The sequence below is a fragment of the Psammomys obesus genome, unplaced genomic scaffold (assembly GCF_907164565.1).
Source record: "Psammomys obesus unplaced genomic scaffold, mPsaObe1.curated_primary_1811, whole genome shotgun sequence".
Taxonomy (NCBI): Eukaryota; Metazoa; Chordata; class Mammalia; order Rodentia; family Muridae; genus Psammomys; species Psammomys obesus.
Genome location: NW_026589137.1, coordinates 2,039,963 through 2,055,065, shown reverse-complemented (window position 1 = coordinate 2,055,065; position 15,103 = coordinate 2,039,963). Strand labels below are relative to the sequence as shown.

The following is a 15,103-nucleotide window of genomic DNA, read 5'->3' as shown; positions in this document are numbered from 1 at the left end:
ATGTTTTAATTCATCAAAAACACAGGAAAATGATCTCAAATCTATGCATATACAGTTATTAGAGCCACATAAAGAGGAAACGAGCAAAGTTCTTAAAGAAATACAGGCAAATATAGCCAAACAAATAGAGTTACATAAAGAGGAAACAAACAACAAAAAAAAATATGCATCATGAAAAGACAGAAATCCAATTCAAACAGATGAAGGAAATGGTACAAGACATGAAAACAGATTTAGAATCAGTAAAGAAAACACAAAAAGAGAAAACCCAGGAGCTGAAAAACTTAGAGAAGAGGTTGAAAGCACAAAGATAAGAATCACCAACAGAATACAAGAGATGGAAGAGAGAATCTCAAGCACTGTAGATATAATTGCAGAAATTGATACATCCCTCAAAGAAAAAATTAAATCAGAAAAGTTCCAAACACAAAACATCAAAGAAATCAAGGATGCCTTGAAAAGACAAAATCTAAGAATAATAGGAAAAGATGAAAAAGATTCCAGCCTCCAAGGTCTAGAAAATATTTTCAATAAAATCATATTTTTTTTCTAAAAGAAAAATGTCTATAAACATATAAGAGGTCTACAGAACAGCAAATAGACTAGACCAGAAAAGAAACTCCTCGTATAACATAATAGTCAAAACACTAAATCTACAGAACACAGAAAAAATATTAAAAGCAGCAAGGAAAAAAAGAGCAAGTAACATGTAAAGGTAGACTTATCAGAATCACACCAGACTTATCAACAGAAACTATGAAAGCCAGAAGGATCTGGGCAGATGTTATGCAGACCCTAAGAGACCACAGATGCCAACCCAGACTACTATACCAGCAAATCTTTCAATCAACATAGATGGAGAAATCAAAATATTCTATGACAAAACTAAACTTAAACAATATTTATACAGCAACCTAGCCATATGGAAGATACTAGAAGGAAAACTCCAATCTAACTAAATCAACTACACCCAAGAAAACAGGACATAGATAACCTCACAACAAAAAAAATCAAAAGAAAAGAAGCACACGAACACATTATCACCACCAATTCCACAGTAATAGGTACTCACATTAATTGGTCACTATTATCTATCAACATCAATGGACTCAACTCTCCAATAAAAAGTCACAGAGTAAGTGAATCGTTGTGAAAACAAGATAATATCATTCTGCTGCATTCAAGAAACACACCTCTACAACAAAGAAAGATAACACCTCAGAGTAAAGGTCTGAAAAAATGTTTTGTTTTGTTTTTCTAAGTAAAAGGACCCAGAAAACAAACTAGAGTAGCTATCCTATATCTAATAAAATAGACTTTCAAACAAAATTAATTTTAAAAAATGAGGAACACTTCATTATTATTAAAAGAAAAATCCAGCGGGAGAGAATCACAATCCTGAACATCTACGCAACAAATACAAGAGTACCTGCATTTGTAATGAAACATTATTAAACCTCAAATCACACATTGATCCCAAAAACTTAAAAGTGGGAGACATCAACAATCATCTCTCACCAAGGGACAGATCATCTAGACAGCAGCTAAATAGAGAAATAATGACACTTGCAGAGGTCCTAAATCAAATGAACCTAATAGATATATACAGAACTTTTCAACCAAACTCAAAATAGTATACCTTCTCAGCACCTCATGGAACCTTCTCCAAAAATTGACCATATAGTCAGGAACAAAGCAAGACTCAACAGATACAAGAAGATAGAAATAATCCCTTGTATCCTACCAGACCACGATGGCCTAACACTAGACTTGAACAACAACAGAAATAACAGAATGCCTACACATGTATTGAAACTAAACGACAATGTATTCAAACACAGTTGGATCAAGGAAGAAATATAAAAAAAAATAGAGACTTTCTAAAATTCAATGAAAATGGAGACACAAGTTAGCAAAACTTATGGGACACAATGAAAGCAGTGTTAAGAGGAAAGTTCATAGCACTAAGTGCCTTCAGCAAGATTGAGACATCTCATACAAGCAACGTAACAGCACACCTAAACATCCCAGAAAAAAAGGAAACAGACACACCCAAGAGGAGTAGATGGTTGGAAATAATCAAACTCAGGGCTGAAATCAATAAATTATAAACAAAACAATTCAAAGAATCAATAAAACCAATAGCTGATTCTTCGATAAAAACAAGATAGAAAGCCTTAGCCAAACTAACTAGAAGGGAGAGAAAAACTATCCAAATTAGCAAAATCAAAAAGAAAAGGTGAGACATATGGACAGACACTGAGGAAATTCAAAGAATCATTATGTCTTGCTACAAAAGCCTATAAGCCACAAATTTTGAAAATCTAATTGAAATGGACACTTTTCTTGACAGATTCCTTTTACCTATGTTAAACCAAGATCATGAAAATAGATTAAATAGTCCTATATGCCCAAAGGAAAGTCATCAAAATTCTCCATCCCCAACCCCCAAAAAAGCCCAGGGCCTGATGGTTTCAGTGCAGAATCCTAGCAGACAATCAAAGAAGAGCAGTTGTTATGTACTACCATAAGTGATGTTGGAATTACATCACAAAATATAATTTTGCATATTAAAAGGGAAAATTTGTACCTTTTTCTTTCTAAGAGCTCTTTTTTCTTAAAACATCTGATCTTTTTCAAGTACCTTCAACAGTTTATGTTTTTCTTACAAGTTGAATAACAAAATGTTAATATGAATAATTTTCATATTTATGTAAGTTCTGTTAAAAATAACTCTCTTAATAAAAGAGGTTAATTTCTTCTTAGATTCCATAATGTACTTGATTTATTTAGAACTGGAAATTGTCTCATAATTTGTATATGTATACATACATACCTAAATGCATACATACGCACATACATAGTGTGTGTGTCTGTGTGTGCATCCTTTATCCTTAGGTTTATCATGAGTCGAAATTGTGTGCCATTATGTAGCTTTTCATCATTTTCTAGATTCTGTATGAGTTTTTTTTAATAAAAATAATTATCTTTTGTCAAAGTGATCATATTCCTAACAGGAAAGCCCATAAGATAAAGAAATCAAGTCACTGTGTTATCAACTAGGGATCGATCCTAAGATCAGATCATGAGCTTCAACAGACTTCACCTCATCTTACCATTCAGTTACCATGCCAACAACAATATCATTGAACTTAGAACTGAAATTACAGATTGGTTTCCTTTTATACAATGACATAATTAATCAGAATCAATATGAAATTTAGGCCACATTCATACCTTTTATGGTCAATACTGTACTAAAATGTGAAAGTTAAAGTTCTATAATTTTCTAAAGAAAGCCTGAAATTGGGAGAATGCAAAGACTTCTTGGGAAAAGATGCAAGAGTTACTAATCAAAATTTTTAAATGGCAAAATATAACTTCAAACAAAAAAAAGTGAATTTCTTACTGAAAGAACAAATTGCATGAGGTCCTAGATTCAATTTCCAGTACCACAAAGAAGCAGATAAATGGGAAGGCAAGACTGTAGAAAATATGCATACTACATATAACTCTTTATCCAAAGTAAATGAAAATCCTCTGAAAATTAAAAAAAAATAAAGTAACTAATTTTAATCAGGTAGAAGACCTGATTGTGTATGCCCCTGTGTGTGAAGTGATTTTCTCTCATGCAGATACATTTCTCCCAATCTCAAGACCCACAATTCGCTGAAGCTAGTCCCTGACAGTGTTGGTTTTGGGTTTTAAATCAGTAATATTTGGTTTTACCCCAGGTCTCTGGACTATCTACTCTAAGGTTCTTGGTCATCCAAGCAGTATTGGGTTTGGATTCCACCTGGTAGTGAGGGTCTTCAGTAAAATCAAATATTGGCTAGTTACTCACACAAGCTTTGTGTAACCACTGGCCTAGCATATCTTGTAAGCAGGACACCATTACAGATTAAAGAATTTCTGCTGGGTTGGTGTTTGTGTTTTTCCTTTGGTAGCATGCAGAGTATATTCCTTTACCAAAGATGCTAGAATGTAGGGGTAAAGGCTCTATGTAGGCACCAGCTTGACTCTCTATGTAAAATGTATTCTATAGTGTTACACTCAGCAATAGGGCATTGCTGTTGGTTTATGCAGATAATACTTTTAAACCTAAAATTTTAAATCATGATCTCCACTGACTTTATGCCAGCTGTTCACATATCCATTGTGTTTTCTAGATTTGTTCTCTTTTTTCATTAGCTTAGCACACAGTCACTAACATTTTATCTGATTACTCAGTTATTCTCTTATTTACTTATTTAAAAATAATTCTTACTTTTAGCTAGGTATAGAATAAGTATTTACTGAGTTTCTTCTATGTTAAGTATATAAAATAGGAGACAGATTATATAATTTATAAAGTAAATTGTTTCCATAAATACCGGTTGCGGAGTATTGCAGAAATCAGTTCTCCTCTGTACAGATGATCCATCGCTTCTTAGAGGTGAATAGACCTATTCAGGAGAAAAAGAAACCAAAAATCATTACCAAGACTTTCATAATGGTGTTGTTTTTAAAAAAAATATGAAAATTTTATGATATAAAACTACGCACCTAGTGTCTATGACACATCTTGTGAAAATTACAAAATTGAATAATTTTAAAACAGAATATACTAGAAACCCTGTAGAAGGCTTTTAATCCAGCAACATGAATACTCTGCCTGGAATACAAACATGCCCTTAGTACACACTTTTAGTCTCAAACAACAAAGGATTTAATTTGTAGAAGAAAGCACAGATGTTCGAAAGTGATGTCTGAGTTCAACGAGGTAGTGCATGCCTGTAATCCCAACACTCAGGGAGGTAGAGGCAGGTGGATCTCTATTATGATTTCAAGGCAAGCCTGGTCTACAAAAGGAGTTCAGGACAGCCAAGGATACACAGAGAATCTCTGTCTTGAGAAACCAATGATAATAATAACAATATCAATGACAACACCAACAATAATAATAATAGTGATGTCTAGTTGAGAGGCATACAAAGTGACAAATCATAGAAAGATCTGACAAAATAAGATGAGCCCAACTCTCATGAGAAGAAAGAGGAAAGAGAGGTCACACAGAGAGAGCAGCACACAGAGAAAAAGGATAAAGTTTAGCAGAAACAGGTTGCAGAGAAAGAACAAGCTGAACACAGGTGAAGGAGGCAGAATTAACCAGAGAATAAGAAAGAGCCAGAAGATTAAAACAGATTACCAAAGTTAGTATGATACCAAACAGAGCTATTCAGTTAGAAGTCAAGAGAAGCTAGTTTGAATCAGTTAGCTGGGAGAAGAGTTTGAGCCAGAACAGCTGAATTGAACCAGGCAGCGAAAGATCTAAAAGAGCAAGAAAGGGTGAGCTTATTAAGCATAAGTCTCTGAGGCTGAAAACATTGTAGGCCTAGTTAGACTCAAAGATGCTAGAAGCTTCTGGTACTAGGTCTAGGTTCTAGGTTAGCAGACAATAATTACATCAGGTGAATAAAATATACTTTTATAAACCCTGGTGGTGAAACATTAAATAATATTGATAATTTCATGTGAAGTCATTAGCTAAGAATTATCTATAGACAGTCAACCACTTATAGAAAAATTTAGGTAAAATATAATCATTAGGCTTAAGGAGTCCATGGGAAGTTAGGTAACACAAAAGAAATAAAAAATACATTGCTAGGGCAAACATTTGCTATACAACAGACAACATACATTCCAATATTAGCAAGGGGGCTGGGAGTGTAAGAAACCCACCAAGCTTTTAGAAGAGGTTTCAGGAAATCCAGGCCAGAAATTTATAACATGTTGAACTCTTAAGCATGAAACACTAGGTAGCAATTTTTTTTTTTAAAATGAATGGAATTGGTTGCATGGTTGTTTTTTTTTTTTAAGTGTTCGCTTTAGTAAACTGAAATGCACCCAAGTCTGTTGCTTTGTAGTAATGTCAATTAAAAAGGTTAAGAATATATTTATTCTATTTACTTTGAGTATATTTGGAAGCAAAATTCATATTTTACTGTTATGTTCCTTGATAATAAGGTCAACTTACCACATTAGAAGGATGATGTGTTACATGCCTCTTTGTTTGTTTGTAAAAGTGTCTGCTATGCAGCTTAACAGACAAAATAATTAACTAAGTAGTGAGAGATAGACTTTTCATCTGTTCCCAACCAGATGAAAAGGATTAATTTTATTTTATTTTTTATTTATTTTTTTTACTTTTTCCATTGTTTATTATTATTAGTTACGTTTTATTAACTCTGTATCCCAGCTGTATCCCGCTCCCTTATTCCCTCCCAATGCTACCCTCCCTCCCTCAGCTTCTCCTTTCCCCTTTCCAAGTCCATAGATTGGGGAGGACCTCCTCCCCTTTCATCTGGCCCTGTTTTTAAAAACAGGAGAAAGGGAAGAATATATTTTGCTTAGACATTTTTAAAATAAATTTGAAAAAGTAAACATATCAAAAGACTATATAGTATGTATAGGTTTTTTTCACATCATATTTTCTGCTTATAATCACATTGGTACAAGTAATCAGGGACATTAAATGAAATTCAAATTTTAAAGTATCTGAAAAATCAAATGACTGCAGATTTATCCTTTCTTTTAAAAGCTTCAAATGGTGAGAGAATTTTGAGATTTTATAAGGTTTGTATTTTATTTAAGCTATATGAGTTGTTTTTAATGAAGATATGATAAAGCATTAAAAAATTAATGTATCTGGATTGCTACTAGGAAAGCAAATTAAATGAGCAACAGAACCTGTTTTAGTATGATTATGCTATATTATATTTCTAATATCAACTTATAAGTGAGTATATACCCTGTGTGTCTTTCTGCTTATGGGATACCTCACTCAGGATGATCTTTTCTAGTTTCCCACCATTTGCCTACAAATTTCATGATTTCCTTGTTTTTAATTGCTGAGTAGTATTCCATTGTGAAAATGTACCACAATTTCTGTAACTATTCCTCAATTGAGGGATATCTGGATTGTTTCCAGGTTCTGGCTATTATGAATAAAGCTGCTACGAACTTGGTTGAGCAAATGTGTTTGTTTTATACTTGAGCTTCTTTTAGACATATGCTTAGGAGTGGTATAGCTGGATCTTGAGGTAGCACTATTCCTAACTGTCTAAGAAAGCATCAGAATAAGAGGACCCTAGGTAAGATGCTCAATCCTTATTCAGAAAGGCAAATAAGATGGATATCAGAAGAGGGAGAAAACAGGGAATGGGACAGGAGACTACCACAGAGGGCCTCTAAAAGATTTTATACAGCAAGGTATCAAAGCAGATGCTGAGACTCATAGGCAAACTTTAGGCAGAGTGCAGGGAATGTTATGAAAGAAGGGGAAGATAGAAAGACCTGGAAGGGACAGGAATTCAACAAGGAGAGCAATGGAAGCAAAAAATCTGGGCCCAGGAGTCTTTCCTGATACTTATACTTGAACCAAGGACCATGAATGGAGATAACCTAGAACCCTTGCACAGATGTAGGCCATAGCAGCTCAGTATCAAAATGAGTTCCCTACTAAGGGGAAGAGGGGCTGTCTCTGATATGAACTCTGTGGCTGGCTCTTTGATCACCTCCTCCTGAGGGGTGAGCAGCCTTACCAGGCCACAGAGGAGGACAATGCAGCCAGTCCTGTAGAGACCTGATAGGCTAGTGTCAGTTGGAAGGGGAGGAGGACCTCCCCTATCAGTGGACTTGGGGAGGGCCATGGGAGGAGAAGAGGGAGGGAAAGTCAGATGGGGAAGGATGAGGGAGGGGATTATAGCTGGGATACAAAGTGAATAAACTATAATTATTTAAAAAATTAAAAAAATAGAACATGTTTTATTAATTTAATTATTCATAAAGTATAATGTCCTGAAGCTACATGTATAAACATATTTATAACCTTTATTGTCACTTGGATGTGTCCTCACTCTGAAAGCATTGTGTTAGAAAACTTCACTCCTCATGTGGCAGTGCTAGGAAGTTTTAAGGCAACACCCTTATTAGTGAGAATTTTTTGGTGTGAATTCTTTATAAACTGATGTGCTTCACTTGTTTATCTGGTATTTTTTTGGGGGGGGTGTTGTTGCAGGAAAGGCACATGATACTGTATGCATGAAGTGGTCAGAGGTCAACTTGTGAGAGTCAGTAGTCAGTGCTTTCCTACCCTGTAGTATCCATGATTGAAGTCAGGGCATCCAACTTGGCAACAAGCACCTTTATCTGCTCTGCCATCTCACTAGCCTTCGGCCTGTTTTTATATGCATATACTCACTCTTACTTTCCCTTTTCCTTTTTGTCATTGTGGTAGGTTGAATAGGAATGCCCCACCCCTGTCGAGTGCCAAATTGTTTGAATGTTTGGCCCATAGGGAGTGGCACTATTAGGAGGTGTGTCCTTGTTAGAAGAAGTGTGTCACTGTGGGGATGGGCTTTGAGGTCTCTTATGCTGAAGCTATGCCCAGTGTGGTACACAGTCTCCTTCTGCTACCTGCAGATCAAAATGTAGAACTCTCAGCTCTTCCAGTACCATGCTTCCTGCCACGAAGATAACGGACTAAATCCCTGGAAATGTAAGCCAGCCCCAATTAAATGTTTTCCTTTATGAGAGTTGCTATGTTCATGGTGTCTCTTTCCAGCAATAAAACTTGGAGGGGTCAGGAGTGCCACAAGGAGACAAACAAAACCAAAAAATCTAGGCCCAGCAGTGCCTGCAAAGACTGATGCTCCAACCGAGGACCATGCATGAAGAGGAACTAGACCCCTTGCTCAGATGTAACCTACAGGCAGCTTAGTCGCCACAGAGGTTCCCTAGAAAGAAGGGCAGGAGACTGTCTCTGACATGGACTTAGTGGCTGGCTCTTTGATCATCTCTCCCTGAGATGGAAGCCTTGCCAGGCCACAGAGGAAGAGGATGCATCTTGATGAGACTTGATAGGCTATGGTCAGATAGCAGGGAAGGAGGACCTCCCTTATAACTGGACTAAGGGAGAAGAGGAAGGAGTGTGGGACCAGGAGAAGATGAGGGAAGGGCCTACAGACAAGACACAGAGTGAATAAATTGTAATAAATAATAAAGAAAAAGAAAAAATTAAAACCCTTAACTAAGAGAATCACTTCCCACAGGATGATAAAGCAAGAAGTCCCCGGCACCTTGATTTTGGATGTCTACTTTACAGAATACTGAGGGATAATTTTATTTCTGTATGCATTACCCATCTTAGGGATTTTGTTACAATAGCACAAAGTGTGTGATTTAGAAAACAATATGAGGATAAGCTATCAAAAGTAAATGCTGACATCATATCACAAAGGCAGACAGTTCCAGAATCACAAAAAAAGTGAAATGTACCGAGGAATTACAGACAAAACAGATCTGGTTAAGCAGCAGGACAAGTGGATCTCCATACTATAAATCAGAAAAAAAGAAGCTGGTTTATTTGCTAAGCTAGACAAAGGTGCTAAGTCCAACCAGAATGTACCTGCCCTTTCTTAAAACAAACAAACAAAGAAACAAAAGAAAAAAACAATTAACACTGCCAATGTCAACTAAGGAAGAAACACACAGCACCAGTAGACAGCACAACCCACTTGGATGATAGTCTTAGTGACTTTTCCCTACTTGGCTTGGTATGTATACCATGGTCACATAACACATTATACAGATTGCAATCAAGATATGTGTAATGGAGGCCCTTGAAACAGTGTGATAAAGTCCTTCTCCTTCAACAAACACTCCTGCTTCACATAGCAACACCTCTAGTACGTACAGATTGCAGTCTGTGGTTGTCCACTAAAATTCAAGAGTAGACTCTTTCATTTCCTGAAGAGCAGGGCTTAGCATGAAGCATATGGAACTACAGCCACTTATCATAAAACTTTTAATAAATAACCCATGTTTTAAATTTCATGATACATTCTTTCCTCTCACAGACCAAGAGCCTCCAAGGTTTCAGATACTAGGATTTCCACAGGAAGAATTAATTCATTTTTCTCATAAGAAGAATAAGGGGGTAGATTTAAGTTATAACTTACTTTATTCAAAACAAATAGTTTTAACCACCTCTATGTTTCTACTGTGTTCTCCCTAAGTGATTTTTTCATTTTTTTTCTAATTGAATGGTGTAAGGAAGGAAGGGAAAGGAAATAAACACAAGCAATCAAATTCACATAGGATTTAACTAAAACCAAGTTTGAAAATCATAGAATTAAATATGCATATTTTTATATAAAATGTATATATTTATAGTATTAAATAAACATGGATCAAACAATTATGTACATATATAAACAGCACCTGGCACAATATTGGGTAGAGGGTAGATTTAGAAAAAGACAGACTAGATAAGATGCCACTTCCATAGATAAAGCATGAGATACTAGCTCTGTGAATAGTCAGAGAGTTCAAGGTTTTTGTTTTGACTGGAAGAATACCGACAGGTATTGTCAGAAAAAGATGATATCTCAAAGTCTATTTATATGACAGAGAAATGCTAATATCACATTATAAAGGATAGAGAAGAGGGAAAAATGATGAATCAATGAAAACAGCACTGATACTGATGTAATTAATTATCTAATGTAAGCACACCCAAACAATCATGTAGTTGGGAAAAAGATGAGATTGAAATTATTCAAGATTCTGTTTTCCTTATAAAGGCCAAATAACAAGAAGCATGAAAACAGGTTAGTGAGGGAAAAGAGAAAAAAATAGACAGGAGAAAAACTATGGGAATTGAATATAAAAGTTGAAGAAAAGTGATTTAGTATTATTCAATATTTTCAAGTTTTGCTGAAAAAACAATGTAGGGTTATTTGTTTTGACAATGACAAAATGAGTTACGCTTTTGGCAAAATACTATTCACAGAATCAGTATGAGAGAAAAATGCTACTTTGGTTAGAAAAATGAGGTGCATATGAACATATTCCAGAGAATTATGTAAGGACTATTTCCACATATTAATATAGAAAAATGTGATCAAGAAAAATTAAGGCCCATTCTATGGGATAGAGCCCATGTCTGACACTGCTTGGGTAGTCAAGAATCTAGACTAGATAATCCATGGGCCTAGGAGAAAACTATACACTACTATTCTGCTAAAGGAACAACAATAAAATGACTCCTAATGATATTTTGCTATGCTCATACAATAGTGCCTCATTCAGTCATTATCAGAAAAGCTTCATCTTGTAGTAGATGGGAACTGATAACAGACAACAGAAGATTTGATAAGAGTTTGACATTGGAGAAAAAGAAGCATGAAGAATTTAAGAGCCCAAGGATGGAGAAGAGTGAGATGCAACAATCTTTTGGACATGGTAGAGCTGTGAACTCATAAAAGTTGTTTTTACCTGTACAAAAGCAGCATATGATTGAACTCTTCAACAATTTTTCATGGATGTGGAAAGGGTCCATTATGCACTATCCTTCACAAAGAGCTATTTATAGTTAATGGTTGCTGGAAGTTGGGATGGACACATTCATCAGTAGTATAGCCCCTGCTAAGTTATCTATTTTCCAGCAAATAGCTCCCTACTCATTCTTATAGAAGAAAGCCTAATTAAACTCAGTGGGTCAAAAAAACATATGTGAAAGTAAGAGGAGTAGTTAAGAACAGATGTGTCAAGAATGGGGATAAGACAAAATAATGAAGACTGCATTTTATAAAAACAAATAAACTAGTTTTGTGAGCCTTAAAAAAAGTGGTCTGTTTAGAATGGCACAGACAAAATCTGATTACCGTTCATTCAAAATGAACTTGGGGAAGGGGGACTTCTGTGACAAATATAGCCTTTTCAGTCCAGCCGCATCTCCCACAGTCTAGCCCTGTGAGTCTCCCTGACCCTCTGTATCCATACCTTGTTTTCAAACCACCAGATCTGTCTCTCAGGTCCTACATAAAGTGCTTATTTCTAGTTCTCTCTTTCTCGGCCTGTGATACAACCAGTCTCAATGACTCTGCTAAGGACTGCACTGCCTACCCACCCACCCCCTCCACATATGTACAACCCACAGGCCCCTCCCAAGCTGAGTCCAACATTTCTGCCAAGTCAGATCTACTTCCATGTTCCAGGCTTGAACCAGAAGACATATTCTTTACGCTACCCCAGACCCCTCTGTAAATATGACTACATTCCACCCAAGCCATCTCTGATCTCTAGGCCCATACTCTTTTCTACCCAAACCTGCTCTGTCCATATCAAACTTAGAAACAACAAAAGAAGTCCAAGTACTCACATCTCATTGCAAAAAATATCAAAAATATAAAATATTAAGACAGTGTTTCCCTTCCCAAACATACTAGGCCTGAAGAAGTATCTTCAATGGAAATAGCTAGATGAAATCCAGGGTATGTGATTTAAAAGAACAATTATAAACTTCATTGTTTTAAAATTCATTGACTTTAAAGAAGACACAAAGAAACAGCTCAGTTAAATACAGAGAAAGATATTAAGGAGAATAAACACCTGAGTGATGCCAAAGAAAACACAAATATAAGGCTGAAAAAATGATAAAGATAATCAAGGATTTGAAAATGGAATTCAATAAAGGGGTAGAAGCACTGACATGACAAGGACTCAAGCTAAAATAAAGATGGAATTGAAATCCCAATAACCCAACTAGAAAACTCAAAGCAAAGACTTACAAGTAGAATAAATGAAGCAGAAGATAGAATATCAGGACCTAAATATTAAGTAGAGGATTTAGAACAAAAAAGGTAGGTCCTCTGCATATATGTTATGATTGTTAGTTTAGTGTTTTGTGTCACTCCTAACAGTGGGAATGGGGTGTCTCTCACTTTTTTACCCAGGAATAGGCCACACCAGTCGGAAGAGGTAGGTGATCTGTCTGCTGAGGAACTGTTCCACTCCGTAGATCTTAGATTTCCTAAAGACCCATTCCACCACCTATCGTACTGCACCCCTTGCCCCTGCCCCCAACTCCTGCTGATTTCCATTGCCCAGGTACAGGTCACACCAATGAAAAGAACTGGTGCGGCTACTACAGTTTGAGGAACAGGTGCAGTTCAAGCAAGACAGAAAAACAGGTAGGTGAACTCAGGAAGAGACTCCATGCTAGACCAGGTACCACACCAGCTACCAGAACCACATATAAGTGGCCCACTATTAGACTTTCTCCATTCACTCAGTGTCCCAATTCCCACTTTTCTCTTCATCACCTTATCCAAACCCCCAACTAAGGCAGAGATTCCCTGCTGTACCAAAGGCCAAGCTAGCCACCAGAAGTCCAGCCCCCAACTTGGACACAAATCCCTACTGGATCAGAGGTCAGGCCAGTAGCCATAAATCCAAGCCACAAAGACCAGAAGACCAAAGAGGAAACAGAAACCAAGGAACTAAATATCCACTGAACATAAACACAGAAATCAGTACCTAAACCTATAGTCATCTCAAACCCAGATGACTAAACACTTGCATAAGAACTAGATACCTGCTACAGAGGGCTTCTGAAAGCCAGAAGAAGAAAACAGGAAACAAACTAGGAACCTACCACAGAGGGCCTCTGAAAGCCTCTGCCCTGCAGACTATCAAAGCAGATGCTGAGCCTGATGGCCAACTGTCGGGCAGAGTGAATGGAATTTTATGTAAGAAGTGGGAAATAGTAAGAGCTGGAGAGGACAGGAACTCCACAAGGAGAGCAACAGAACAAGAAAATTTGAACACAGGGAACTTCCCAGAGACTCATACTCCAACCAAGGACTATTCATGGAGATAACCTAGAACCCCTGCACAGATGTAGCCCATGGCAGGTCAGTGTCCAAGTGGGTTACCTAGTAATGGGAAGAGGGACTGCCTCTGACATAATCTGATTGGGCTGCTCTTTGATCACCTCCCCCTGAAGGGGGAGCAGCCCTACCAGGCCACAGAAGAGGACAATGCAGCCACTTTTGACGAGAACCGATAGACTAAGATCAGAAAGGAGAGGAGAATCTCCCCTATCAGTGGACTTGGGGAGGGGCATGCATGCAGAAAGGGGAGGGAGGGTGGGATCGGGAGGGGAGGAGGGAGGGGCTTATGGGGGGATACAAAATGAATAAAGTATAATTAATAAAAAATAAAAATAAAAAAATCAAGAAAAAAAAAAAAGAACATACTTAGCAATAGCTAGGGCAATATGGCATCACCAGAGCCCAGCTATCCCACAGTACAGTGAGACCTGAATATTTCAACACATTTGAAGCACAAGAAAAACAACCTGAAAACAAGCTTTACAAAGATGATAACAGTGCTTAAGATAGAAATGAACAAAAATCCCTTAAAAAACAGAGGAAAAACAAACAAAAAAAATCAAAGAAAATCAGTAAATCTCTTAAAGAATGCTAAAAAGAAAACAATCAGGTAAAGGAAATTGTTTAAGACCTGAAAATGAAAATAGAAGCAAGAAAAAAAAAAAACTGAAGAAATTCTGAAAATGTGAAATCTTGGTAACCAAACATGAACTACAGAAGCAAGCATCACCAACAGAATACAAGAGATAGAAAAGAGAATCTCAGGTATTGAAGATACAATAAAAGAAATTGATTCATTGGTCAAAGAAAATCTTAATTATAAAAAATCCTGAACACAGAACACCCAGTAAATATGAGACACTATGAAAATACCAAACCTAAGAATAATAGGAATAGAAGAATACCAACTCAAAGACCCACAAAATATATTTAACCAAATCACAAAAGAAAATTTTCCTAACATAAAGGAGATGCTGATAATGGTAGAAGAAGCTTACAGAACACTGAGTAGATTGTACCAAAAAAGAAACTAACCTTTCCACATAATAATCAAGACACTAAACATACAGAACAAAGAAAGAATATTGAAAGCTTCAAGGTCAAATAACATATCAAAGCAGACAGACTTCTCAAGACAGACTCTAAAAACCAGAAGGGCCTGGACAGATGCCTTGCAGACTCTAAGAAACCACAGATGCCAGTCTAGATGACTATAACCAGTAAAACTTTCAATCACCATAGATGGAGAAAACAAGATATTTCATTGCAAACTCAAATTTAAACAATATTTATACACAAATCTAGACCTACAGAAGGCACTACAAGGAAAACTCTAACCCAAAGAGGTTAACTACACCCTACATTATACAGGAAATAAATATTCT

The 15,103-nt window shown here is 36.5% G+C and overlaps 1 protein-coding gene across 3 annotated transcripts in view; it reads right to left on the bottom strand.

The window, feature by feature from the left end:
• Positions 1 to 15,103, bottom strand: part of Klhl13 (kelch like family member 13) — a 229,546-nt gene that overhangs the window by 120,350 nt on the left and 94,093 nt on the right. For all 3 annotated transcript variants that reach the window (XM_055604990.1, XM_055604989.1, XM_055604993.1), the window contains one exon: positions 4,374 to 4,445. In XM_055604990.1, the coding sequence (XP_055460965.1) occupies positions 4,374 to 4,423 (50 nt within the window). In that variant the 5' untranslated portion in view covers positions 4,424 to 4,445. The remainder of the gene's footprint in view (positions 1 to 4,373; positions 4,446 to 15,103) is intronic.